Below are 27,976 nucleotides of genomic sequence, written 5' to 3' on the forward strand. Positions count from 1 at the left end.
AGTGTTTGAAATATTCCAGTGGAACAATAAGCAGAAGGGTTTACTAATAAACATAATCTGACTAAAATAAATAAGAGGGGACTAAACAGGATATTTGGAAGAAAGGTTACATTCATTGTATTTCCATACTTTACTTTCTTTTTCCACTCTTATCCAGACTAGAAAAACGCTTCCATCAAACGTCACGCTTTTCCTCCATGCAAACTTTTCTTAAGATTCCTTAAAATCCTGTGTTTTTTTGGGGGGTTTTTTTGTTCTGGGTAGTTGGCACCGTTGCTTAGCTGAAGTTCACTGTTTGAAACTCTCAGTTAGTGGCCAGTCTTTGCTCTTGAGGTTATGCTGCCATGTAGTCTCATGTCCAGAAATAACTCCCTGTATGTTTAAAGTCTTCACGTTGTCCTACCACAGGAACTGAGGCCAGAATTAGCTTGCCATGTATACAAAATGTTCTCCTTTTGGTTAAAATACATCTTGCAAGTCGTTAAAAAGTATATTTTAAGAAATAAAAACTAATTACAGTTTGAATCATCACTATCTATTGCTTTGTTGTGCTAAACTTAGCTTAGGCTTGAAGAAAATTTTTTTTTTTTAATTTTTTTCTCTGAAGAGTTTTTGCGGCGCTAGTGGCTTGTATTTTTTCTACAGTAGGCAGACAGGAAGGAGGGTGAGGAAGACATGCGGTAAAGGTCGTCGGGACCGGGAGTCGAACCCGCGACATCCGCGTCGAGGACTAAGGCCTCCAAACATGGGGCGTGCTAATCCCCTGCGCCACCACAGCATGCCAGGCTTGAAGAATTTGATGAATTTTGACTTCAGCAAATGGGAAATGACACATCGAAGATGCTTGTACAGTTATTGGATGAAGCTGTGAAGTAGCTGGGATATCAGGGAGACGGGTTGTATCGAGGTTTGCCCTCATGACCTCAGATTTGAAAGTTTCCATGCTGCGTTTAGTTCAAATCTAAACATCACGGATGTGCAAAGGGTTGAGCTTTTGTCTTATGTTGTTTTCCGGTCCCGCGGTGGTTCCCCCTCTTCAGTAATGAGAAATCAACCTGTCTTCGGAGCGCTTGAAAGACTTCCTGTCTTGTTCTGTAGAGGAAACAAGCTACTTTTACCTCCACTATTAAGACAAATGTTACACTTGAAGCAGTCTCCCCACTCTTTTGAAGCTCAAACTCCCCCCAGAAAGAGTACAATATCGTTAGTCGAAGGAATCGTGATGTTGACGTCTCCTGGGTTTGCTTCGTTTCTCTGGAACATCTCTGACAGCCTGGTTGATGTACAGACTTGGCAGAGCTTTGACCTGGAAAACCCATCAGATGGATGCTGCAAACACACTGTAAACCACTCAAGATGGAGTGTACAGATGTAGGTCAGTAAGATGAATCCCTACAAGTTCATAGGCATATTACAACAGCAGTGTCAACTATTTAGGCGCCAAACACAAAACGGCAACTTTTGTATGGGATCAAAAAAAGGAACCGGATGCCTTCTGTTTTATGGTTTTTATTAGAAGTTTCCATGGTAATAATAAAGCTATAGCCTCTTTTGCAACTCATCAGAAAACCGTTCCTTGTGTTTGTGAAATATGTCGGGAAACCAGAGTACTCGGTGTAAGTATTGGGTTTCTGCAGGTGTTCTAGACAGGAAACGGGGTGGTAGGTCGGGAGGAAACTATAGAGTCTGGAGAAATTCTGGACTTTCTCCCAGTACTCTTGTAGGGTTTCTTAGGCAGGACCAGTATTTAGTAGGAAGATGGACGATAAATCAGAGTACGTGGGGATAGAGTCCAGTTTCTCCAGGTACTACAGATATGAGCGGAAACCGGAAGGAAGGCAGAAACCAAAGTATCCAGGGGAATTGTGAGAGAACTCAGACTTCTCTGAACGCAGGGAAGAAATAAGGAAGATATCAGAGTATGCCACACAGAAACGTAGAGTGGTGAGAAAGGCAGTGAACCTGGAGAACCCAGAGAGATTGTGGGCGTTTCTCAGGTATTCTTGACATGTTTTGATACTGGAAAGAAGGGACTTATTGGCTTTATCTTGGTACTTTAGAACAAAAAATGAAACTGGAAGGAAGGAACGTGGCGTAGGGTGGAACGAAGTTGATAGAGAAGTCAAAAATTACTCTAGAGGAGGAGAAAGACCAGAAGGAAAACAGGAAGTAATAACAGGAGGCCTTATTGAAGGTACTTGAATAGGAAAGAAAACCACAGGAATCCAGGAAGGTGTTCCCACAGTATTTGAGGTCCAGTCTACATTATCATGACAATCAAAAGAGGGAAAGTAAAGCAGAGAAACCAGAAATACTGTGGACCGTCTAATGTACTCAATCTGGGAGAACGATAAGGGTAAAAAAGAATATCCCAAAAATCTGTTTTTTCCAAAGGTACTTCCCAACGCAGAAACTAGAGTACCCACAGAAAAAGAGTTTATAACTCCTGTAAAGGACATAAACTAGCTCCAAACCTGCAGAAAATGGCATATATAGACTTTAATCACAGACCTACCTGATGTGATTGAACAGTACTGACATATTAATGAGCCCAGTTATCTGGTAATGTCCTTTAAATGTTTGTCTCCATTTGAACCAGTGACACTGCAAGCAACTAAAACCTACAGTCACGCAGTGAAGCCAAAATAGCTGAAACAAGCACAAAGTCCAACACCTGCGAGCATTTGGGTCCGTTTTGGACATTTCTATTAGAATGATGTATTGCCAAATCATAAGGTGGCTTCTGCACATAAAAGCAGCAATATCCTTTAAAGGTCCTTGAATGCAGATTAGAGGTATTCTCCTTTCCAAAGCCACCCGTCGCCCCTCCTCCTCTCAATTAGAGCCGATTTCATGCAGCCTTTAATCAGTGCCACCTTTCATGCCATTCGCGAGCCTGAAGAGGAGGGTGGCCTTCGACTAAAAGTAGAAATGATGAGAAAGCAGACGAGTGGGAGGGTCGAAGGTTGAGAGAGAGTGGCGAGGAGGTCTGGGTGAGGGGGGGAGCAGAAGCAGGAGCTTGTTGCAGTGAGCTGTAATCGCACATCCAGGAGCCAGTTGCGCTCTGGGACATTTGAATTTTGTTTTTTTTGTTTTTTCTTTCTTTCGTTCCAGCCTGGATGTTATAGCTCGGGGCTGGGCTTCCCTGGACTCTCTGATCTGCTTTGCAGCAACTGTTTTTGAGGACTCTGCATGTCTGATATGCAGACATGGGCACCTCAGTTTGCTCCAGGATTACCGTATGCTTGGCCCTCACCTTAGCTCAGGTGATTGCTGTGGCCTGCCAAGAAGAAACAAAGACTGGTGAGTGACGGCTGCCTAAACCGCTAATATTTCAGGAATGGAAAATGTAACTTCTTTTGTTGGACTTTTGTTGTGTTCTGCATATTTATATGCAAAAATGTCATGTTTATGTTCACTCAGATGATGTTTTTTCTACCCGTGATTACTTTGTGGATATTTTGTGTAATTTGTTTCCAACAACATGAGCTTTTTTTGTTGCTGAAAATGTTTGATTTCCACTTCTTCTTACGCAATGCAATGTAGTCTGAAAAGGATTTATTCCTCCAGATAAGTTGCCAACAGAGTGGCTTATTTTTAATTAAAAAGGTTTTTTTTTTTTTTTGTTTGACTTCATGGCACTATTAAAAGCCAATTAATGATATTTGTTGTATCGTGGAAGAACACCTGTTCAAAGAAGAAAGTAAATTTTTCTTATGATTTGACGCTGAAGCGATAAAAATTAAATGTTTTTTATGAACGTTACATAATCGTTCAAACTTCAGATAACTTTATATTTAATATACTTCACCCCAAATATATATATATATATATATATATATATATATATATATATATATATATATAAAAGCAGCAATTTCCCTCTCAATGCTCCAGCTAACTCTAAAGAGTGGAGCGGGGCTGGCCAGTCTATTTCAGTGCAGAGTCGAGGCTGAATGACAGGGTTGGAGAGGCCACAGTTATAATGATGTGGCTTCCAGGATGGGATGGACAAATGCAGGCCACTAATTTTGGTCAGATTCTGGGCCAGAGTCAGACGAGGACACACCCAATGTGAGAAGATGCTGGATATGAAATATGCTTCTCCCGCTTCCATTCGGCTTCACCCCCAGTGAAGCGTTCATGCTGCGAGGGAAAAGTAAAAACGAAGAAGAAGAGAAAAAAAAACCCAAAAACATTTCTGACCATGTGCACCAGATGTTTTGTAGGTTAGAATCTTGTGTGGTACTGCTTTAGCTTTTAGTAGCATTTAATGTCACTGAACGAATACCGTGACAAAAGAAATTTCGATATATATAAAATGACAGTTTTGTAACCATTTACTGCTCTGGCATAAAAATGCAAACTGACTTGGTTTGGATTTCTAAGTAAGGTTTATACTTTTAACACTTTCTCTCCAGGGTTTTAAGAGAAATGTTTCCTACTTCCGAACAAATATAGGTTTAATAATTCTTCAGATCATAAAATAGGTGCATTTTTCATGTTGCATTTCAATTAAGGGCCGTAGTGACGTGCCACATACTTAGCTTTGCTTACATACTCAGCATAGAAGAATCGCCACATAAAAAACACATTTGAATTTCACTGATTAATTTATATTAACATATCTCATTCGGGGCAATATTATATTTTCCAGTCACATAGTGTCATTTTATAACACAATCAACTATGTCAACTTTATTTGTTGTAAAAAATTATATATATATAATCAATAGAAATTTGACTTGATAATCTAATACCTTGAAATTGGTCCTCTGTCTCCTTAAAATCTCCCGCTCTTTCTGAAACTCCGCCTCCAGGAAGTCCTCACAACACGGCTCCTCTTTTAACCCTTTAACAACATTTTTACCAGCGTTGCACTGAGAAGTAGCTCCTACGGTGAGCTCAGCAGTTTCACCTGGTGCTTGCTAATTGCTGCTGGGAAGTCTGAAGGAGCTGATTGGGGGTACGGTGGGGGGGAGGTCAAGAACTGCAACTCCCAGGAGGCACTGCGTCTCAAAGGCCGCGCTGGCTCCACCCAAGAGATTAAAGAATTTCTCAAACAAGAATGAAATAATCAAGCAATACTCCAGGTATGTTTTAGTTGAGGGAATAACATTATAACATCCTGTATAAAAAAAGAGGAAAAAGAAGTCAATTTTACATAAAGTTACGTATGTTAATCTTTAGCCAAACAGAGAGCAGAATGTTTAGAAATGGTATTTAGCTAACATTAGCGTTACCTTTTTGGTGTCCACGTTACACCTACATTGTTAGAGTTCAGCTGTAAACTAATATGGTTCTTATATAGCCTGACATTAAATCTAAACCAGTTGCTTAAAGAGGGTGTGATGTTTTGGAGTTAGCAGAGGAAGCTAACAGTGCTTCCTCCGCTCTAGTGCTTTGAGTTTAGGTTCGAGGCTAAGCTAGTTATAGAAAGGGTTACAGGTTCCTCTGGCAGTAACTCTGAAAAACATAGTTAATAACATTTCATAAAAACATCATGAAGAGATTAAAACAAACCCCACAAAAAACAAACCCTGTCAATATCTAATGTACCAAATTAACTCCAGGAAATGCTTGTGTAAATAATTTAGGGGGCCACAAAAAAACACCTCCCCAACATTGTGCACACCACAGTACTGAAAGTGCCCTTGTCAAAGTGTTCAACAACATCCATATGAATACAGACCGTGGAAGAACCACAGTGCTGCTACCTGTGAACTCGTCTTCGCTCACTTTGCCTCTGCTGTGTAACGGTTTTGCTTGTTTGCTCTTTTATTTTCCTTCTAATCATCTAAAGCACTTGGATTTGCCCTGTTGCTAAAAATGCACCAAACAAATAAACGTCCTTGCCTTTCCTAAATTTCTTGCACAATGTCAAAAAAGTTATCAAAATCTAGATTTTTTTCATACTATATATATATAAATATAAATTGGTAAATTTACAGTAAAATATGTTAGCAATTAAGAAAAGTTTTGAAGGGATTTAAGCATCGGGGAACAGAAAAAAGATGAAAGAAATCTTTGGTGGGAGGTTGGCGGGGATAGTTAGGACAGTGTATGAGAGGATGATCTTTGAATTTATTAAATGAATATAAAACGGCGATAAGAGTGATACTTTAGGAAAATATGTTTGCTAAGTATCAGTACAGTGTTACCTACAGCGGTGAGTTTACATACGGCTTTGTTTTGTAGCTTTCAGAAGAAAATGTCAAAAATATATATTTTTTCCCCCATAAATGTTTACTCCATTATGGCAAAGAAAAAGGGAATATCTTTGCCCACTAGGTTGCACTTGACTTGATCTAATCTGTAAATATCAAAGTACCTCTTTAAGTCCTTTGCACGGTGGTTTGATGTTTGTGACCTAAGTTTGAGCATAAGGGGCGGGCAGTTGTACTGATGTGTAAAAAGACATATAAACTATGGGCATAGTACAAGCTTATGCTGTAGCTGAAGCTATAATTATGTGGAGATGAAAAACGGCTTACTTGTGTTGTTGGAAAGTTTTTGAAATACAAAGGTTAAAAACCTAAAAGGCTGCATAACTGTTATAAATATAATCTCTCCTGCAAAAATACACTCCACATCAACCTGTGACTCTTTCCTTTGGTCTGAAGCAGGTTTCAACACAGGAGTTTCCTTCGGGTGTGGTATCTCATTGCTGTCCCAAATAAAGTCAAACCACAAGTTTTAACCCAAACCCAACATATAATACAGGCTCAGTGGTTTCCCCTGAAATAACTACAGCTGCTGAATGCCGTCGTCTTTCTCGGGGAGAGGCCTCACCACATAATTAGTGCTTAGCGACGTCACAAAAATGAATGGATTTAAATGCACTCATAAAGCCCACAGCGTCAGCAGGTGGCGAGATTTAACCCTTGTTTTTTTTATGTGCAACATTCCTATGTATAGTTTTTTCTCCTTTTTTCTTCCCTCGCTACACCAGCCAGGTGTTTGAGAAAGATACAAAATAAAATTAACAAATACTAAGACACGAAGAGTCTTAAAGTTTTCCACATCTAACCTAAATATTGTTCCAATTTTATGAAGTAAAGTACTTCCGTGGGCAGTGTGGGCTGCTTTTATTGTTATTTTTTTGATCCTGCTGTTTTTATGTATGTAATTACCTGTAACCGCCAATTATGGGTAATAGGCGGTTAGTTATCCAGGACAAAGAATAGTTTATGTGCACTTATGATTAAAAAAATGTTGAAATACACTCCAGATTTTTAGCTTAGAAACCTAGTGTGTTCCTCTTAAAGTCTAAATGTTAAATTGAAGAATTCACCATTCGTCATGTGAACCAAATATTTTGTGATGTCCAACTTTATATAAATCATGTTTCATGTATAACCCTAGCTCGGCATTTTATTCCTGCCCATCGTGAAAGCGGGTCTCAGTTATCCAACCCTGACAAAATCCTTTAAAATGTTTAAGCTTATTTAATATTAAATACCAACTAAAACGAAGGAAATAACTAAAACTGAAATTGAGAAAACACTTTCATTAGGAGAACTAAATAAAAACGGTAGTTAATTGGGAAAAACTATAACTAACTGAAACTATATCATATAACAAAAACATACTGAAATCACCCACACACATCAATATAAATATAAATAATGTTGATGTGATATTTCTATTGTAAGCTGGAGTTGCTACAAATGGACATGTAAACCGTCGTAAATCCAACAAAAATAATAATAAAAAAAGAGATTCCCATGTTCATTAAAACAAAAATCAAACAGTTTCCTAACTTTTTGGGAGTGGCGTGTTTTCTATTTGAACTTAGAAAAAATGTTAATCTATGGTCTGAAACATAAACAGCACATGCTCCGTATGTTTATTGAAAACCCTTGCTGCAGAATGTAGCTAAAGTTTTTATATGGCCAAATCTGCTTTTGATTCAAAGTTGCTGATTGTTTGTGGCCCCATTAAAGGAGCAGCGTTATGTATTTTCATTTGTCAGTCAGACCTCACCCTTAAAGTGCCTGCAGCAAAAGTCTGAGTTGCGCCATGTTTGGGGTCCAGACGATGTCCTTCAAACGGCCGGGTTAACCGTTAGCATACCAGTTTTATTGCTAGCAAAACGTAATAAAACTGCATTTTTGACATGTGAGACGACTATAAATCACTCAGCATATGTAAGTAGTGTTAGAACGAAGATATTAAGACACATTTGGCTTAATAATAGAAATGTAATTCATAACTATGCTAGGTGTTGGCATATGTCTTGTTGTAAATATAGAAATGAACCGAGCGGCAGAAAGCTAAGAAAGTCTGTGTTCCTTCTGTGACTGGCTGGAAGTGAGGACTCTAACGGTGAAATCCATGCTAATTACTAAGCATATATGTTTCATGTTAAATGTCGAATGTTGGCAGAGATCGCTTTTGAAGGGATAATTGCACAGTGGCCTACAGACAGATTTATAGACGACTTTCCAGCCGAAAGCTGTTGGCTGAACCGCAGTCTAGTCAGGTTAGATTAAAGGCCTCTGCAGGTAAGCAGCAACTTGCCTCACATATGTCGAAATTACGACATTTTAATTTGTGTTCTGCTCACGTCTTCTTTTAAAATTCCAGTAAGCAAGTTGTTTCAAAATGCATATATACCCTTTAAACTTATATTTTGGGGTTCCATGCCCAATCTAATCAGAAAATGATTTGAAGATATCAATTTGAAGACTAGTGGCAGGATTATGCATCTCTTTTTCACCATCACCATTCAAAACGAAGGGCGGAGAAAACGTGGAGAAATGACCCAACAGTGGGAGAGATTGTCCTACAATTGCTCATCACGCTTTTAAAATTTAATTTGGTGAAACATCTGAAAACCGTGCATCATTTTTCCCTCCATTTCACAATCATGCATTAGTTTGTTTTAGTTTATCACTTAAAAAAAAACCATTAATGTTTGTAGTTGTAATGTGACAAACTGTCAAATATTTCAAGGGGTACAGGTATCTTTCGTGAAAAAATGAAAACGTTATAGATGAATTTCTTTCAAATTTACCAATACGGCAGAATATCCCAAAACTGAAAACCAGTTTTTGGTTTAGATCTTAAAAGTGAATCTGCTATGAGTTATAATGTGAAAAATTGAAACTATGTCACGTTTTTCTATTTTCCCCATTATTTTAAGCAACATGAATCAGATTTCCAGTTATACTTTTATATACAGTTCAGTCCTGCAGTTGTTCCTAAAAGACGGTTGATGCAACCTAGTGGGCAAACGGAAAAACTGCAGCCCCTTTTCTTCTTTCATTTCGGTGCACACAGAGTGTTGCCCCGTGTGCTCAAAATATCAACCCAAAACTATGAAAAAAAAACTATTACCTAAACTTCATACTTGCAGTTGTTTGCTTGAATTCATTAAATTGAACCACCAGCTGGTTGTACTGTAACGTTTATAGTTTCCAACATGTCGTCCTCATCATCATCGTCATGACTGGATCAGACCTCCGCAGAGGAACATGTTAACATGTCGGCTGCTGCTGTGCTTGACTCAGACGGCTGTAAGGAAAACGGAACGGTCTACTCCGACAATGAGATATGGAGGCCGGCGCTGTGCCGAACCTGTGTGTGCGACAGCGGCCTTGTAGTGTGTGAGGACGAGGTGTGTGAGGAGCTCAGAGGCTGCCAGTCGGTGGTGTTTCCGAAAGGCGAGTGTTGCCCCACGTGCTCCACCTCGCCACCGACACACACAGCAAACTCTGAAGCAGGTAAACTGACCCGACTCTGACCCTTCACTACTGGGAATCATCAGGCACATTCACGTCCCTTTCGGTTACCACCATGCATCATTACGAGGTCTTCCTCTCCAGTTTGGCGGTATGAATACGGTCAAAAAAAAAAAAAAAAAAGTCATTCATTTTGTTCTAGCCAAATTTGTTTCTAACGCTGTATTCAAAAATGCAATCAGATTGTAAGAGTCAGTCAGAAAGCAATGCGTTTTAAGAATCATAGAGAAGCAATCATGTTGTTAAAAAAGCAAATTGAGTCTTGCTTGTTTTTTGAGGGTTAGCGTGTGGCTTTAGCATTTATTTACAACATTCCATGTTTAACATTTTAATTCATAGTATAAACGTAAAAAAAAATCAATTTTCTTTTAAGTGTAATTGTTTTGAAAGTGTTTTAAAATTAATCTGCAGATTGAATATGTCACTAATAAGCTAAGACTGAGCCAATGATTAATACCAGTGGGATTTGTTGAGTTATGGGTGTCATTTAAGCTGACTGCTTCAGATAAATCCTCCATATGCATTCATAAAACTTGTTACCAGAGTGGCTTAAAATCTTCTTTATCAATTGAAAAAGTGCTGATGACTTTTGAATTATTCATGTTTTGGCTTGAGAAGTGTCCAAATAACTCCATCTGATGCATTCAATTAGGTCAAGTGCCAAAAAGGAAATTGAATTTCCCTACAAGCAGAATTCGGCTACAAGTTGTTCAGGACTTTTTGAAGCATACACAATACTTTTTATGTTGTTGAATAATTAGCTTAATGGCAAAAACATTAGGAATCAAATGTCTAAACTGTTACAAAAGTTGAGGAAGTCATAGACAAAAGTATGGAATGTTAAAACTGAATATTCTCAAGGCATTCCCAAAAATCCCTTCAATGATGCATTGTGCGCACTGAAAGGGCATCGTCCGCAGTGCTCATTCGGTTGGTGTTTTCTCCCATAAAGAGACCTGCACAGAAAATGGCACCACCTACTACGACAATCAAATATGGGCCCCAGAGCCGTGTCGAGTCTGCGTGTGCGACTCGGGAGTTGTGGTGTGTGAGGAATTGGTGTGTGAAGAGCTAAGGGACTGCGAGACAACCGAGGTCCCCGAGGGCGAGTGTTGCCCCGTGTGCTCAGCCAACAAACCAAACGCTCCTTTCTTGGACGATAAAACTGGTAATCAATATTAATGAACTGATGTTTGGGTGATCCGATTAAAAGATGGATAATTCTATCTATGTAAATATGTGTCAAAATGGCTTTTTTTGTGTGTGTGTGACCAAAAGCCGAAATAGGAGTGTTAAATTTCGCATTTATTTCCTGGAGACAAAATTGCATATAAAACAGTTTTGTAAATTGTATCACTCATTTCAACATTGTCCTATAAAATCCTTGCTGACATTTTTTAGAACGTAACCTCCCATAGGGTTAACAAACCAAGTTTTTGCTTAGGATTGAACATTTGGTTTGGTTTAACATACCTAAACTTTCACAGACTGTTGAGTTTTTTTTAGTAGTCACCCAAATCCAACATATTTTTTTGTGTTTTTTTTTAGCATCAGATTTTTGGTAGTGACACAAATCCAACATTTTTTTTAGCTAGCATGACATGGCTAAGTTATACATTTATCCAAAATCTGTCAAATGTTTCTTGCTAACTTGAGTTTTATTTCCACAGACTTTTGGGTTTTTTAGTAGTCACCCAAATTTGTGTTTTTCTTTTTAAGCTAGCATGAAACTTTTGGTACTGACAGAAATCCAACTTTTTTTTTTAGCTAGCATAAGATGGCTATGTTATACATTTACCCAAATTTAGCTAATTTTTTGTGCTAACTTGAGTTTTGTTTTCCAGATAGTATCAGCTAGACAGGCTAATACGTATACCAACATATAACCAAGATTTCTTTTTGTCACTTTGGTGAGCAAGCTTAGTAAAGTAACACCAAGCATGTTTTTCTAAGTACTCATCATTTGGCTATTGTTTTCCAGTTAATGTGAATTGCTTCAGCCAGTATTTTTCATAAACCTAATCAAAGATGTTTTCTAAGTAGCATAAACTCTGTGTTTACATTTTTTTTTTGTATTTAGCTAACCCTTATGTTGTCTGCCTAAAGTAAGCTGTTCCCTTGAACCTACGAATAATTTTTTTTTCAATTAATCTAAGCTACATTTGCCTAAACATGAAGAATTTTTATGCTTTCCATTTTGTCCACTAATTGTTTTTTTATTGTTTTCCATATAGCGTGAACTTTCCAAATCATACATTTCCTGAACTAGCTAACCCCACATTTGTTTTCCAGGCAATGTCACCTGCCCAAATTGTATAGCTTTCAAAACCTAACCAAGAAACTGGGCTTCTCTTGAATCTGCAATGCATGAAGCTATGTCTTTATCATCCGAGAACAGCTTTCCATACTGATGCCCGTTGCTGTTCTTCCTCACAAAGATTCCTGCTCGGTGGACGGCAATACCTACCCCAACGATCAGATATGGAGCCCAGAGCCCTGTCGGGTGTGTTTATGTGATAAAGGGACGGTGTTGTGTGAGGACGTGGTTTGTGAGGATGTAGGGGATTGCCAGACCACAGAAACCCCCGAGGGCGAGTGCTGCCCTGTGTGCTCGGCTGCGAAACAGCAGCGGCCCCACGCAGAAACCGGTAAACTGCAAGCGTGACCCGCAGATTTGTTTCTGGTTGTTGACGCCGACTTCTGCGATGCAGTGTTTGTGTATTTCGCAGCTGGTGGTGCTTTTAGGTCTCCGTCGTGGCCTGAAGATCAACTCTTCAGGCGTCGCCTTGTGCACACCACTGTGGACTGTTGTTTTCCGAATCTTTGCGCTGCGGTCTGAATTTCCCTCCGACAGTGCTTCTTTTCAGGTTGCAGATGGAATACATAAACTTTCGACGAGATAAGCTCACTTCTCAACATGTGTGTGCTGTAACAACGTCCACACATCGGGTTGAGCAAGTAACTTACTTACTGAATAAGGTGTATTCCTCAGGGAAATTTTTGCCTCTCTGTTATAATGTCATTCTGTACAACTCATGATTTATTTATTTATTTGCATTTGCGAGTCTTTAGCACAAACAGATTTTGAATAAAGCAGCAAAATACGCATGGTTTTTCTGTGTTTATTTGCAGATTTTTTGGCAGCAAGCAATCTGAATTTGAAATTCAAACTCACTGCACTCTTGCATTTTCTTGGTGGCTATTTTTGCTGACCATGTATTTGATGTGAGCGACATTTAAATCGGAAAACCAATCCAACTCAGTAGCTGCCAAAACGTCAGAAAAAAATCTGCTTGTGTTAGTTTAAATTGTGTTTTCAAGTAGGTGGTACCAAGTGTAGCTAAAACAATTGGATCAATAACCAATTTTTGGGGGGCATTTTTATGTGTTTTAATTAAGACACCTGCACAGAAAATGGGAAGATCTACGCCAATACAGACATGTGGAACCCAGAGCCATGTCGGCTGTGCGTGTGCGATATGGGAACCGTCGTGTGTGAAGATGTGGTGTGTGAGAACCTCGACGATTGCCAGAACACAGTGATCCCCAGTGGTGAATGCTGTCCTGTGTGCCTAAGTGTGGCTTCAACGTTTTCACCCAACACCGACCCAACAACAGGTAATTTGACAGAATTTGACCAAACACAAAAGTGATTGTACCAAGTAGACGGTGGCTTGTGAAGAGGATGGTGATCAATTGTGATTGATGATGCTCCAGTCTAGATAACAGTTGTGACGTTGAAGAAAATGCTGGTTTTCTTAAAATTGCTGCTCTGATCTGTGGCACGGAGCTGGATTTGACTTTGGGTGACTGACGAAACATCAGTGCTCAGATCTTCCTAAAAAGCTCTTGGAAATGTGCAGTCAATTTCAGAAAGTGCAACTTCGTCTCTGTAAAAGAACTTGTAAGTTCAGGAAAAGAATTCCCTCGTTCTCAAACTGCTATGTACTAAAGAATCGACCGTGGGTAATATTGCAGTGACAGTTTTCATTTCCCTTTTTCTTTGTTTCTTCTCTGCGCTGCAGCCGCTGATGAGAAGAAATCAGAAAGCTGCAAAGTCGACGGGGAGCTCTACCATCACAACGACATCTGGAAACCCGCACCCTGTCGCGTCTGCGTCTGCGACAACGGCGTCTCCATCTGCGACGAGATTCAGTGCGAGCCGCTGGCGAACTGCGAGAAGGTCACCACGCCCGAGGGGGAATGCTGCCCCGTGTGCGACAGCTTCGCCAGCGCCGGCAGGAGGATCGGTGGGGTCACTTTTCCAATTAGCTGACTCAATTAAATTGCCTCAGTAGTAATCAACTGTGTGATAATTCCTTTTTCTTTCTTTTTTTTTAATTCAAGAAATTATGGGCTTCCAGGTAAATTACTGCTTTATTCACACACTTTTATTTATGAGACGAAAAAAATCACAGCACACCTAACAAGCCATTTTGCATCCTTCGCAGGGACAGAAAGGGGAACCAGGTGACATACCGTATGTAAGTATGAAATTTTCATAACAAATGTTATGCGCATCATTTTTGAAGCTTCCCATCAAGAGATAATTATCTGCCTGTTCTTCAGGTTGTGGGAAACCCCGGACACCAGGGACCAATGGTGGGTAACTTGCTTTTGCCAAAGGTTTCCCAATTCAGAAAAAGGTCTTCAGAAATGTTCATACTTGTTTGTTTTTTTTCCCTCTCCAGTACTCAGCAATATTTCTTTATTCTTTTAATAATAATTAACACAGAATCTAAGAAAAAAATAGTAAATATTTGATATATTTAACCTTCAAGTACTTATATTGGTTGCCGTGGCAGCTTTGGCGCCCTCTAATGTTAAGGTGAGTTATGGGGCTACTCTTACGAACACGACAGAAGCAGATGCTAAGATGATGATTAGATGTGACCTTTTCATAAGCACTCCAGCCAATAAAATGAACTTAAAGCTACAAACATGTGCATCTCAATAAAGCAGAATACCATTCAAATTTTTATCACAGTAATTAAAATGATAACATGAAACTCCTGCATTCAAATCCTTGTCTGGGTGTTTTCTGCTCGGCGTTTAGACTCTCGAACCCAGAAACAGAGGGTGGACAAAAGAAAACAAAGTTAGAAGTGATATAAGATGAAAACTTTCTGAAAAAAGATGTGATTTTTCTATTGCAATAGCCAGACAAAATATTGCTCTACTAATTTGGAATAGATGACTTGTCTCTTATATCCTCATTTTGTGTTTTTTTTTTCACCCCCATAAAGTGGAGAAAAAAAAAGTGTAAGTTAAACCAGTCTCATTGTTTAGGGCCCCCCAGGACCGCAGGGAAGAACAGGACCAAGAGGCTTCAAAGGCAGACGGGTGAGTTTCGAAAAATGTTTCTCTTTTGAGAAGCCATGTACAATTTAAACCCAAAGTTTACCACAATTATTTCTATTCCGTTTTATGTGTTACAGTCTTCTCCACACCTAGACTCTTTACTCCTGAACTGTATTTATGATAAAGTCACCACATTATTTCTGTCAAATATAATCATTTATCTAGTGTTGTGACATTATCAAAATATTTTCTGACTGGAAGCAGAATTATTTTTAATCTGAAGCGTTCGTCAAACTCTATGACCTTGAAAACGTATAAAAGTAGCCCGCGGCATGCGCAGTGCTAATGTCCTACATCTACCGTATATGTAAATTAGTTAAACGAATGAAAAGTATTAAAACATTTGAATAAAATTTTCTGACACAGTGATTAATAAAGCATTGCTAATTAAAGGCACCAGATATTTCTTTACATTAGCAAAATGCTAATGCTAATAGCGTAAAACAAAACCAAACAAAAAGAAATGACAGTTAAGTAAATACTCACAACCGTGATGTAATGAGATAAAATTGAACTTCAGTATGACATTTACTCTCTATGTAATAACAAAACTTGCAGGGATTCACTGGACCCCCGGGGTTTGACGGTGAGCCTGGTGTCCCTGGAAATCCAGGAGAACCTGGACCCCCTGGGGATTCCTCTCCTCCCGGGGTGAGAACTCTCATATCTTCCGAAAAATGCTTAAAACATAAACAAAAACTCTTTCTAGAGGTAATTATTGACTCGTTTCTCCTTCAAGGGAAACTTGGTGTCGCAGATGGCCGGTTTTAGTGAGAAGTCAGGTTTTGCTCCAATGGTGTCCGCATCGAGGGTGAGTGTTTCAGGTCTGCAAACAAACTGTAAAGTCAGATGTGTGAATTAATTACCTGAGAATAAAACTACCCTGTTGCAGGGTGAAGCAGGACCACGAGGACTTCCTGGTCCAACTGGGCCTCCAGTAGGTTTTATGCTCTTACCCAAAATTATGAGAACGAATTTTGTTCTTAGCAAACTTCTGCAAATTTCAGATGTTTTTAACTTTTGATGTCTTACGTTAGGGCGCAACCGGCGGTCAGGGAATTCCCGGAGAACACGGAGACACAGGACCAATGGTGGGACGACTTCTTTATCGTATAAAACATGGTGGCGGCCATGGTAGGATGTAACAGCATGTTGAATGTGAATATTCCACAGGGTGAGCCAGGTCATCGAGGACCTGACGGACCTCCAGGGAAACCAGGACCTGACGTGAGTCAGAAATACATACATCCTCGTTTTTAGTCGCGTGATTAAAAACATCCAAGCTTCACTTTTTTTTTTTATGGGCAGGGAGAGGCTGGGCCTGCCGGCGCAACCGGAGAACCAGGATTTCCAGGATCACCAGTAATAGAATTACCTATAATGACATAAGTGCATCCGTGGCATTTTACAGTTTGCGGAGGATTTTGACGAGTTATGGTTTGTTTTGAATTCAGGGTGCAAGAGGATTCCCAGGACTTCCAGGTCTTCAAGGACGAAAAGGCCACAAAGTAAAGAAAATTCTCCCTTTTGTTTGCCGTTGATTTGAAACGGTTACAAAACTAAGCAGAACTTTAATCCCAACAGGGACACGCTGGTCTTGCAGGACCAAAAGGCGAGTCTGGGGCAGTTGGAGCCAAGGTATGACACTATCCTGATCCAGAACGATCCAAAAAGAACTAAAAATTAATCCATCCATACATCAACTATTGTTTATTTAAGACCACAGACTTCCCTCCCCTATAAATCAACAACTACATCTCACATGAGGGAATTCTGAGGTATTCCTTAGACAATAAAGGCAAAAGACCACCAAGCTGGGGTTGGAAAAAGGTTGGGTTAGTGCCTAAGGTTTATTAAGGTTTATCCACCCACTGATTGTTAGAGAGAAGCACAAGTTCACCTGCAACGTTTCACGAATTAACCAGAAGTAAAAAAGTTATGGACAAATTTTATAATCAGTTCTACAAACTAGACATTTTACACCTACATCTTTGTTCACCGTAGGGTGGATCTGGTACTGCTGGTCAAATGGGCCCTGCAGGACCCACGGTAAGCAATAAATGCGTTCAAATTCAATCTGCACCAATAATGCCAGTGTTCCTGTGTCTTACTTTCATTAAGATGGAGAGAAGAAACGGAGGGTGTAAAGTAGTGTCCCAGTAAATCCGTCTTTTGTTTCAGGGTCCTCCTGGTTTGCAAGGAGAAAGAGGCAGAATTGGACCCACTGGTCCTTTGGTATGAAGCAAACCAATCACTTGAGGTAAAAGTATTGAAATGTCAAAGAGCGAAAGCTAACGGTCTATTTTTTCTGTCAGGGTAAACGCGGTTCAAATGGCCATCCTGGCAAACCCGGTCCTTTGGTAAGAACGAGATTGATAGTATGATAGTATGTAAATAGTAATTGTTCTGACTGTGAGCTTGTATACTATTGGTCCAGTGGAGACAAAAATATTCTCATTGATTTTGTTGTCTGATTAGCATCAATTTGCCAGGCCAGGGCACAGAATCCGAAGTTAAAATAATCTAATCCAACTACAGGGTCCGATTGGAATTCCCGGTATGCCGGGATTCCCAGGAGGTCCAGGAATGAAGGTGAGACTGTTCACACTTTTACATCGATCCCATTTTAAGACCAAACTCCAACAGTATAAGTTAAGACACAATGCCTCTACTGTGTTTTTAGCTTCATTTTTCAAAAGTGTCCACAGTCAATCACTTTTCGAGGCCAGGCAGGGCAGCAAATCAGGAAGGAATCCTTTACAATTTCCTAAAATATTCATGACCCGATTGTTGTCTGGGAGTTAGGGTGAAGCGGGACCCACAGGAGTCAGAGGGAGTCGAGGGCAGCAGGGACCCAGGGGGGACGGTGGACGTGTTGGACCACCTGGACCAATTGGACAGCAGGCAAGTCCAAATCTGATACTGATTAGTAAGATTGAGTGCTGTTTGTTTTTTTGTTTACTATTGAAAGACTCATTTTGGTGTTTAATACAGGGTGCTGCAGGACCAGATGGGGCCCCAGGTGCCCGCGGTTCCTCTGTGAGTCTTTGAAACGACGCAAAGCAGATGTTCCACCTTTTTAGCAAACCTTTGATGCCTTTTTTATTGAGCATGTTTTGCTTTCTTCTCTACAGGGTGTAGCAGGTTTACAGGGGGCGCCTGGTTTGGTCGGCCCCGCTGGTCCTCCTGGCCCTCAGGGCACCACAGGAGCACCAGGACCAAAAGGCCAACTGGTACGAACTTTATTGAATTTCTAACTTAGGCCAGATCCCGAACTTTCAAATATTTTGGTCTTTGCTTTAACAGGGTGATGCTGGACTAGCAGGACTTAAAGGAGAAGCTGGGCATAAAGGAGAAAGGGTAAGCAAGAAACGAACACCTTAACTCTTAGACACATGAGTGACTGGACCCTACAACTAATTTAGTAAATAACTGCTGTATACAGACTCCAAAATGGCCATTTGCTGAAAAAAACAACATATTCAGAACAATAGTAAAACCAAAACTTTGAAAAATATGTATATTTTGCGTTTAAGATAAAAAATTTAAAAAACACATTCATCTGAAAATATGCTGAAGCCAAAACTCGTCAAGTGGCAGTTTTAGCTTCACCCGGGTCAAATTCACTAAAGTAATGCGTTCTTTGGCAATAAAATGTTTAATTTCTTACTAAGAAATGAATTGATGTATTTGTTTATTTGCGTCTATTAATGCATTTCTAATGTTGTACATAAAAATCTTAGGTGGTTCGATGAAAAATCTGTAGAATGCGCCAATATTTTTGCTATTCTTTCAGCACATCTCTATTAGCAAATGTTGGTGAAAATGTCAATTTTCCTCAATTGTCAGATCAATGTTGAACTGGCGCAATGTCACGGCTGTCTGAATCATAAAATGACAGCAACTTTTCGTCAAAGCAATTTGACAAAAAGGGTCAATGAAGGGTCTTAAAACGTTCCTTCTGTACTTACTGATGTATTGACTAACCCGTCGGTGGCAGGGTGACCACGGTGTTCCAGGGCCAATCGGTCCATTGGGTGAGGATGGAAAGCGTGGCCCCCGAGGGGATGCGGGAACCATCGGGTCTCCAGGACCACAGGGGGAGATGGTGAGCCAGCTAACGATATCAGCCATGAAAACTTTACAGGACGTACAGTGCAACTCTCGGCACTTTCTGTTTTAGGGGCCACCAGGAAACCGAGGTTTTCCCGGTGCAGATGGTTTACCAGGACAAAAGGTATGAAATACGTTTGTTTTGTTAATAATTGCATTTATCATAGCGGATGGCTCGGCTTTTAAAAATTTGATTCTTGCTCAAACAGGGAGCCCAGGGTGAGAGAGGACTGCCGGGATCGCCCGGCATCAAAGGTACTCTGGGAGACCCAGGACGCAATGGAGAGCCAGGATTAACGGGAGCCCGGGTAAGGCAACTCCATACACCTCTGATAAATTTTCCAACATTTCTTCTGTCTTCTGATTCAAATTTCAAAGGAAAATATGTAAACACCAAAGTGTTTGATGCAAATTGAACCATCTATAGGTGAAACCAGAAGTTTACGTACACAGAATTTAAAAAAAACACATAGTTTCAAGATACGAAGTTAAGTTTGAGTGACTAAAATAATTTCTATTTGTTAAATACCAGAAAACTTTTTTTTTAAACTTACTTTAAATTTAAAAGGTTGAGTAATTATTGTCTTTTAACCGGTATGACTGGGGTCAAAACGTTTGGGTTTCCTTCTACAAACATCCTCAACCTGCATTCGAGGATTTTATTATACTTTGCGCCGATTATTACATAATCTGGTTTTTGTTTATGCTTTAGTACACTTTAAAGCCAAATTTGATTACATTACACACCCTCCTTTTCATGTTTGCCGTGGAACAGTTGCAGTAGGCAGAATTGGATTTTACTGAGACGTATAAGAAGAAAGGGGGCTACATACAAATGACGCATTTTTTCCAATTTCGCATCAGTTTGTGTTGCTCCGTCACATAAAATCCCAAGACATACGCTAAAGCTTGTGTTTTTACACAACATTTTATTCGCCTTGTTTTCCCAGGGTCTCTCGGGGCCGATTGGTGCTCAAGGAGCAGAGGGAAGGCAGGGTCCAATGGTAAGCACAATTTCCCAACTCTCCTCAAGATCTCTCTACGTCACAGTGTTGCGACGCCACTGTGCCTTTATTGTTCTCCCAATGCGAAGTTTTTATGTTTTCCCTCGTGATTTTAGGGTTTGGCCGGAGAGGACGGCAAACCTGGCCCGGCTGGTTCTGTTGGAACCCGAGGAGGTGCCGGAACCATGGGTCTGCCGGGGCCAAAGGGCTTCGCAGTGAGTGAGATGGGCTTTAGAAGTAGGCATCACATAAAGCTGGTGATAAACATTTGACTTGTTTGTAGGGCGATGCTGGAAAAGCTGGAGAAGCTGGAAGTCCTGGCGCTGCGGGTCAAAGGGTATGTATCTAGTACTGAAGTAGCCAAAAAGCCATACTTTATGCTTCATCATCTTCACAGATGTAAGGATCCTTCAGTGAAGAGTGTGCTCTTTTGTGTTCCAGGGAGCAAATGGAAAAGATGGAGAGACCGGCGCTGCTGGTCCACCTGGTCCAGCTGTAAGCTTCCATCTCCTTTTTCTAGATTGAAACTAAGGATTCTCTTGATTTAGCCAATCTTATTTTCATTCTTTAGGGCCCTGCAGGAACGAGAGGAGAGCAAGGACCTCAAGGACAGACCGGTTTCCAGGTAAATGACATAAAAGCATTGCTTTTAGTGCAAAAACAGAACTTAGTCCTTAGTCCTTTGTATTGTGGTGTTTAACTTTATTACTCTGTGATGATCCAAAGTAAATTTCTTATGCTAGCACCGTAGTTTAATTCCAGGCATTAAGATTTTGACCAAAAGTGTCCTGCATCACTTCTGGTCTATTCACTTTTGCAATTTTCCGTCTTGTCTGTTCTTGTTTTTAATGATAAATAAAAGTGGGATCAATGTTTCCTAGGGTTTGCCTGGACCCTCAGGTCCACCTGGAGAGGCAGGAAAGCCAGGTGATGAGGTAAAAGGAACTACCACTAGCATTAACGCTAATCTAAACTAAGACCAAAACCATTGTGTTTACTCTTGTATTGTTTTCTTCTACAGGGTCTTGCAGGTGAAGCCGGCTCTGTCGGAGAGACGGGTCCAAGAGTGAGTCCACCGATTCTACCAATTGCTTCAATCGGTTATTCTGTCGCATCCATGAATATTCTGTTATCTGACCTGTCGCACGTCCACGTAGGGCGAAAGAGGAGCGCCCGGAGAAAGAGGAGAAACTGGTCCCAATGGGCTTCAGGGACCAAAAGGCGGTCCAGGAGCACCGGGATCAGACGGTCCCAAGGTATCGTTGTGATTCAAACTTTTACTGAACCCAAAAACATTCCTCTTTGCTTTCAGTGAAAATCCCAGACATACACTGATCAGTCAAAGCACAATGACTGACCTGCCTGGTAGAACTTCTTGCAACAAACCGTTCAGTAAGTTTGTTTTTGTGGCAAGAAAGCATCGTTGTTGTAATGATGTGCTAAAGGTGGAGAGCCTGGAACAATAGGACCTTCTTAAAGAGACGGAGACCAATGCCCGATGTGAAACTGCTCCAAGTAGATCTGTACTATCTCAATATTGTGTATCATGACGTTGGTGGAAGCGTTATTGTGCAGCCTTACTCACAATGTTATGCCTGATTGGTGCGTGTTATATACTTCAGGGTAGCACAGGTCCAAAGGGGGCTGCTGGAGAGCCAGGTGGTCCAGGACTTCAAGGGATGCCAGGGGAGAGAGGTATTTCAGGACCATCCGGACCAAAAGGAGATCCTGTAAGTTAAAGAATAAGACTGCATCGTCTGCGAAGAAGCAACTGACCTGTCGGAAAATCTGGAAATGACAAACGACTTTTACGTTGATTTGCACTGACAGGGCTCTGTTGGCGAGAAGGGACCTGAAGGAAAGGCAGGAGCTGATGGTGCAAGGGTAGGTCCAAAGTCCGTGGCTAAATGGTATCTAATTAGAAATATGTTATGCGTCTTTAATTGTATCCAAATTGTTTAAAGGGGCTTGCTGGTCCAGTTGGAATTGCTGGTTCAGGTGGGCCAAATGGAGAAAAGGTAAGCTGACAACACTATTTTTTTAAATGTTATTTTTACATGAAATTATTGAGGTGCAACTGCAAAAAAAAAAAAAACAACTACATAAACCAACTATAATTTAACTTTTTAAATGGGCAAAAACAACATTTTCTCTCCTTTGGTGCAAGATGACCTGGTGTAATGATATGATCTAAGAAGCTGCATTTTGTTTCCTCAGGGTGAAACCGGTCCACCGGGACCGACGGGACGCCGTGGCACCAGAGGAATCCCCGTCAGTGGAAACTCTTCAACACCTTAGCCATTCGTTTTCAGTTTTGATAAGGTTGCGATTTAATATTTGCTTCACTGAACAACAGGGTTCCAGCGGAGAGCCCGGTCCAACTGGGGCAGTTGGTTTTCCTGGACCGTCTGTAAGAATCCTGTTAAATGCTGGCGCACGCCAATGAATAAAAAAAGAAAATGTGACGCACTTCTTTTTTTTTTTTAAAGAGTAGAATCAAATTTTTGTGGTTTGCTTCTCTTTTTTAGGGTCAAGATGGCCAGCCAGGAGTCAAAGGTGAAACAGGAGAACCAGGACCTAAAGGAGAAGCAGGAGCTTCTGGACCTCAAGGCATGGCTGGGAAGCCAGGTGAACAGGTACAAAATTCCCAATTTAAATTTTTAATGTCTGAAGTTGTCTTAAGTAATTTGATAAACATCCTCTTTGAATTTCATCTGTTAAGGGGCCTGTTGGTGTCGCGGGGCTGAAAGGAGGCCGGGGAACACAAGGTCAAGCTGTGAGTTTTTCACCCAACGATCCAGTTATTGAGAACTTTTAGCTTGTCTAACTCTGCAGCTAAGATGCTAAAAGCACATCGTAATCGGAACGACTTCTTCACACAGGGGTCTCCCGGTTTTCCTGGACTGCCTGGAAAAGTTGGACCTCCAGGTTCACTTGTGAGTTAGATACCCTGATATTGGGGTTTTTTACTCTACAATAATCACTGCAAAAACCAAAACTAATTTGCGTTTCAGGGTGCGACTGGAGCCGACGGCCCCGTAGGCGCTCCTGGAAAGAAGGGCCCTCCTGGGGTCGGAGGAGAAAACGGCGCTCCGGGACGTCAGGGAGAGAACGGACCGCCGGGACCAGCAGGAAGCCCCGGAGAGAAGGGAGGACCAGGAGAAGACGGTCCTCTGGTAAGATGAAATGAAGCACTTTCTTATCAGACTCACATTTCTGACAACCAGATACCGTCACACCTCTCCTCCAGGGCCCCGACGGACCTCCGGGACCGGCTGGGACGACAGGACAGAGAGGAGCGGTGGGTCTGCCCGGAGTCCGAGGGGAGAGAGGTTCGGTCGGACTGCCTGGTCCTGCGGTATGTACTCCTGCTGAACTTTTCTTCACGTCCGTCCTTCTCCAGCAGCCACCACAACAAGGTGGTTATTTCTGTGATTCTGACTGTTAACTGGAGTAACTCGTCTGTCAGGGTCCACCTGGAAAACCAGGAGCTACCGGTGCTCAGGGGACCAACGGTCCTCCAGGCGGGGTCGGTTTACCCGGAGCCACGGGGCCAAGAGGTGATCCCGGTCCTGAGGTTTGTCCAGTCTTTCTTTTCTCTAGAGTTTTTTCTAGAAGTTATTTATTTATTTATTTCAAGCAGATGAAAAGTAAAAAAAACAAAAAAACAAGAACTGACATGGACTTTTACACAATCTGATTTAAAAAGTAATGGATTCCGTTTGTTTCCACATATGACTTAATGTAGCGTTCTGATTGATTTTTGCGTCCAGTGGCTATAAATTAGTTTTGTCTGCATTGCCCCAAAACATTCCACTCAATAAGTCAAATGCGGTACAGTAAATATATGATGTAAAATAAACAGAGATTACACTTTTGGCTATTTTTTCATTTTACTTTCATTTCTGTGGCTTCCAGCAAAATTGATCATGCAACGTGACACCCAGAAAACTGATTTGATTGCATGCGATAGTTATTTTTGATTGCGTTGCATTTATTGCCTTTTTCAAACATCTTGAATTTTGTTTCGCCTAAATTCTGTAACAATGGTTTTTGTGGGTTTTTTCCACCTCAGATTGCAGCAACTTCTGTCAACATTCAGACTGAATTTGTAGAAACATTAAAACTTCAGACGTAATAAATCTTATTGCGAGTTAAAACATTTTCTTTTTTTTTTGTGTAGCTTTTCTGCCTCTTAATGACGCTTTTTTTTTTTTGTGCAAATGACTCGCAGTTTAATCTGACCGATTCCCGGTCCAGTTCTCCCGTTTTCTGCTGACATGCGCTATATTTTTGTTTCTTCGTGTCGTTATTCAGGGCATTGCTGGAGCCGAGGGGGCCCCCGGTAAAGACGGCCTAGTAGGAGAAAGGGTGAGAATAAAGACATTATTTCTGCTCGCGTGTCTTCGTTGGTTATACGAACGTAAGTATAAAGTCGTGTTTTGTTTGTGCGTCTTTAGGGCGATAGGGGGAACCCGGGTCCAGAAGGCCTGCCCGGCGTGCTGGGGTCTCCAGGAAACGAGGGACCAGTGGGAACGATTGGCGGTCCTGGACAAAGAGGAGAAACTGTGAGCTTTACAACTAGCTTAGATCCAGTGTTGCGTATTAAAACTATCGATTCACTGCCTTTTATTGTCTCTTGGCGAGTTTAGGGTGCTAGAGGGCCCCCAGGACCACAGGGACAGCCTGGTGTACGGGGAAAAGTGGTAAGACAGGTTTTTCACATTAAATGCTTAAGAAAAAACTTCAGCTGTTTAAAACTCCTGTGTCTTTTTTTCTGACGTGATGAAATGTTGTTGTCTGTTGGCTCAAAGGGCCCTCAAGGACCACAGGGGGAGAAAGGAGGAGCCGGAGAACCCGGCGAGAGGGGTCAGAAGGGCCACAGAGGCTTTACCGGGCTCCAGGGCCTCCCTGGAATAACTGTGAGAACAGTTTTCAAAGCTACAGAATGATACTGTGTTTTATAAGTTTAACGTACTGTTTAAAATGTACAAGAAGGTTAACATTTTGTTGAATCAGAGTTCAGGAGGTATGAAAAATAAGGCTAACAAAGGGAGTGGAGGCAGCACCTACACCACTGGCAGTGAAACCATTTGAGGATATTAATTTAGTGTTCAGGTGGGAAATCCAGTCAGCTTGATGCTTAAACACACAGAATCCCTACTTAGATTAGGTCAAACCTTTGGATGCAGAATCAGGACTCGTTACTTTCTAGTCCAAAGGTGGACAGGAAGTCAACCAGTATCAAGCATAAATTGGGTGAAAATGACCAGCAAAAGATGATGCACATGGACAGAATTGTTGGTACGCTTTTCTTAATGACAAACAAAACGAAACAAAACAAAACACAATGGTCATTGAAATTCCTTGAAAATGAAGGGGGAAAAACGTCCACTAGGTGTCAGTAAGGCACCAAAAACATACTCCCAAAACTCACAATAGTGTCTCATAATATCAAACTGGTTCCCAACTTGTCCGTAGCCGATTTGTGAAAAGAATTTAACTTTACTGAACAGCGAGTGTAATCCAAATGGGTTCTTCTCTAACTCAGGGAGCCACAGGAGATGCAGGAGCTCGAGGAATTTTTGGACCAGCTGGACAAAGGGTAAACAAAATTAGACATGACCATGTTACAGGGACAACTTGGCATAAAACCTCAGCATGTCTTGAAACTATTTAGGGGCCTCCTGGAGTGGTGGGTCCTCCAGGAAAGGAAGGAAATATTGGCCAGCCGGGACCAATGGGGGCTCCAGGCGGCAGAGGAACCATCGGAGACCTCGGAGCTCAGGTGACTCAATGTGTTTCATCTAAAGTACAACTTCAGGCTGTTTTCTCATCTGGATCCAACTTGTTTTATTCAGGTTCAGCCTCATGAAAACACCTATCTTGTTTTTCTTCAGGGTCCACCTGGAGAACCTGGGCCAGCTGGTCCTCCGGGGCCCCCGGGTCCTCCCACAGCAGCTGCAGAGGACCTCTATGCCGTCGATTACGACGCTCACGGCGAAGTTCAGGAAGCAGTAGAGCTCGGCGAGTACGACGACACCGCTGATCCTCCACCTCCGCCAGAGTTCAACAAGGACGAAGCTAAGCCCAACAATAACATCTTGGGTGCCGAAACGGGTGTCCGAGCCACGCTGAAGACCCTCAACGGACACTTGCAGAACCTGCGCAGTCCAGACGGCAGCAAGACAAACCCTGCCAAGACCTGCCAGGACATCAGGCAGTGCTATCCTCAGAAAAGGAGCGGTCAGAGTCACGCTGCTTGTTTTTTTGTTGTTTTTTTTAGTCATAAAGTCATTTTTAAACCACATCACATGTCCTGATTCGTCTCATTTTATTCGTTGCAGGTGAATACTGGTTGGATCCGAATCAAGGAAGCACAAAAGACGCCATCAGAGTCTTGTGCAACATGGAAACTGGTGAAACCTGCATTCCTGCCAATCCGGCCAGCATTCCCCGCAAAGCCTGGTGGACCAAATCCACCCCCAGCCCCAGCAAACCCACCTGGTTTGGAGCTGATATGAACAGTGGAGCCAAAGTAAGAACACATGAAAAGCTTTGCGGAGGAAATCTCTCAGCTCTTCAAAATCCGTGACGTTTGTCATCTCGTTTCAGTTCTTCTACGGCAGCAAGGAGGAGCAGCCCAACGCCGTGGCAGTCCAGATGAAGCTGCTGCAGCTTTTGTCAAAGGAGTCGCACCAGAACGTCACGTATCACTGCAGGAACAGCGTGGCCTTTAAGGACGAGCAGGCCGGCAACTTTAAGAAAGCTCTCGTCCTCAGAGGCGCCAACGGACAAGAAATGAGGGCGCAGGGCAACAGCCGGCTCAGATACGCCGTCGTCGAGGACGGCTGCTCGGTAAGCCACAGAGAATTCCTCTAGATGTGAATAAAACTGAACGTAGAGAGAGAGAGACACGTCCACTCACTTTCCCGCTTCTTCCTCAGAAACCAAACGGAGAGTGGGGCAAGACAGTGATTGAGTACAGAACTCAGACAACCACCAGGCTCCCCATCGTGGACTTGGCCCCAATGGATGTCGGAAAGGCTGATCAGGAGTTCGGTCTGGACATCGGGCCGGTGTGCTTCTCATAAAATCACAAAGACGGACGCCGTCGGTTTCCTTTAGAAAGAGGGTATAGAAGCTACCTGTTTCATCGCTGCCTTTCCTTATTGGTGACGGAAGGACACTTGTGCTATTTATTCCAGTTTTCAGTATGTGGGAAGGAACCTGTACCGCAAAGACGTGTAGATGGATTGTAAACTAGCAGAGTGGGCTTTAAAAATAAAAGCCTACAGTTTTTCTAGACGCTCGGAGAAAGGAAGAGTCGATGTAGGATAGCCGTAGCTCTTAATTTTTATGGAATAAATAATTAAATTATTAATTTCTGTGCAAAACAGTCATTTGAAAAAGCTGTAAATGCAACACATGATTGTAAATGGCAAAATAGTATTACTTTTCTGTGAACAAAATGCAAGTCTTTCAACACTAGAGGGAGACAAAGTAATTTTTTTAAATTAGTGATTTCACTTGATATTCAAGGTGAAAAAGGCGATTAGCTCAGTTGAACGCAGTCAATTTCTGAAGATACATGATGACTTTATTGAACTGCAACAAATAAATAACAAATAAACATCTAGTCTGGTGGTATGGGTCACTGTCTTCTTGCCCTGTGTCAGATGGGTGTGCAAGAAAACCAAAAAGAAAAGAAAAAAAGTCAGAAAAGAGGCGTTCTTCCAGGAAGAAAAAGAG

General features: G+C 41.5%; 1 protein-coding gene across 4 annotated transcripts; it reads left to right on the plus strand.

Annotated features, from left to right (window-relative positions):
* Positions 1 to 3,003: 3,003 nt before the first annotated feature.
* LOC102232449 (collagen alpha-2(V) chain) lies at positions 3,004 to 27,874 on the plus strand. 4 transcript variants are annotated; one of them, XM_023329943.1, is made up of 58 exons: positions 3,004 to 3,303; positions 9,516 to 9,728; positions 10,699 to 10,914; positions 12,185 to 12,394; positions 13,146 to 13,364; positions 13,772 to 13,996; positions 14,094 to 14,110; positions 14,198 to 14,230; positions 14,316 to 14,348; positions 15,036 to 15,089; positions 15,666 to 15,758; positions 15,847 to 15,918; positions 16,000 to 16,044; positions 16,145 to 16,198; positions 16,281 to 16,334; positions 16,416 to 16,469; positions 16,562 to 16,615; positions 16,692 to 16,745; positions 17,112 to 17,156; positions 17,289 to 17,342; positions 17,423 to 17,467; positions 17,646 to 17,699; positions 17,913 to 18,011; positions 18,102 to 18,146; positions 18,242 to 18,340; positions 18,414 to 18,467; positions 19,108 to 19,215; positions 19,291 to 19,344; positions 19,430 to 19,528; positions 20,171 to 20,224; positions 20,341 to 20,439; positions 20,508 to 20,561; positions 20,666 to 20,719; positions 20,796 to 20,849; positions 21,106 to 21,159; positions 21,246 to 21,290; positions 21,382 to 21,480; positions 21,847 to 21,954; positions 22,055 to 22,108; positions 22,189 to 22,242; positions 22,442 to 22,495; positions 22,581 to 22,634; positions 22,753 to 22,860; positions 22,947 to 23,000; positions 23,107 to 23,160; positions 23,239 to 23,400; positions 23,475 to 23,582; positions 23,694 to 23,801; positions 24,542 to 24,595; positions 24,685 to 24,792; positions 24,877 to 24,930; positions 25,039 to 25,146; positions 25,776 to 25,829; positions 25,905 to 26,012; positions 26,125 to 26,470; positions 26,572 to 26,762; positions 26,840 to 27,082; positions 27,172 to 27,874. In XM_023329943.1, the coding sequence occupies exons 1-58, from the start codon at positions 3,210 to 3,212 to the stop codon at positions 27,316 to 27,318; spliced, it is 5,394 nt and encodes a 1,797-aa protein (XP_023185711.1). In that variant the 5' UTR covers positions 3,004 to 3,209; the 3' UTR covers positions 27,319 to 27,874. The 4 variants fall into 4 exon arrangements, with proteins under 4 accessions (XP_023185711.1, XP_023185712.1, XP_023185713.1 ...); XM_023329944.1 differs by lacking the exon at positions 10,699 to 10,914; XM_023329945.1 differs by lacking the exons at positions 9,516 to 9,728; positions 10,699 to 10,914.
* The last annotated feature ends 102 nt before the right edge of the window (positions 27,875 to 27,976 follow it).

This window comes from Xiphophorus maculatus, chromosome 24 (genome assembly GCF_002775205.1).
Source record: "Xiphophorus maculatus strain JP 163 A chromosome 24, X_maculatus-5.0-male, whole genome shotgun sequence".
NCBI classification, from domain to species: Eukaryota; Metazoa; Chordata; class Actinopteri; order Cyprinodontiformes; family Poeciliidae; genus Xiphophorus; species Xiphophorus maculatus.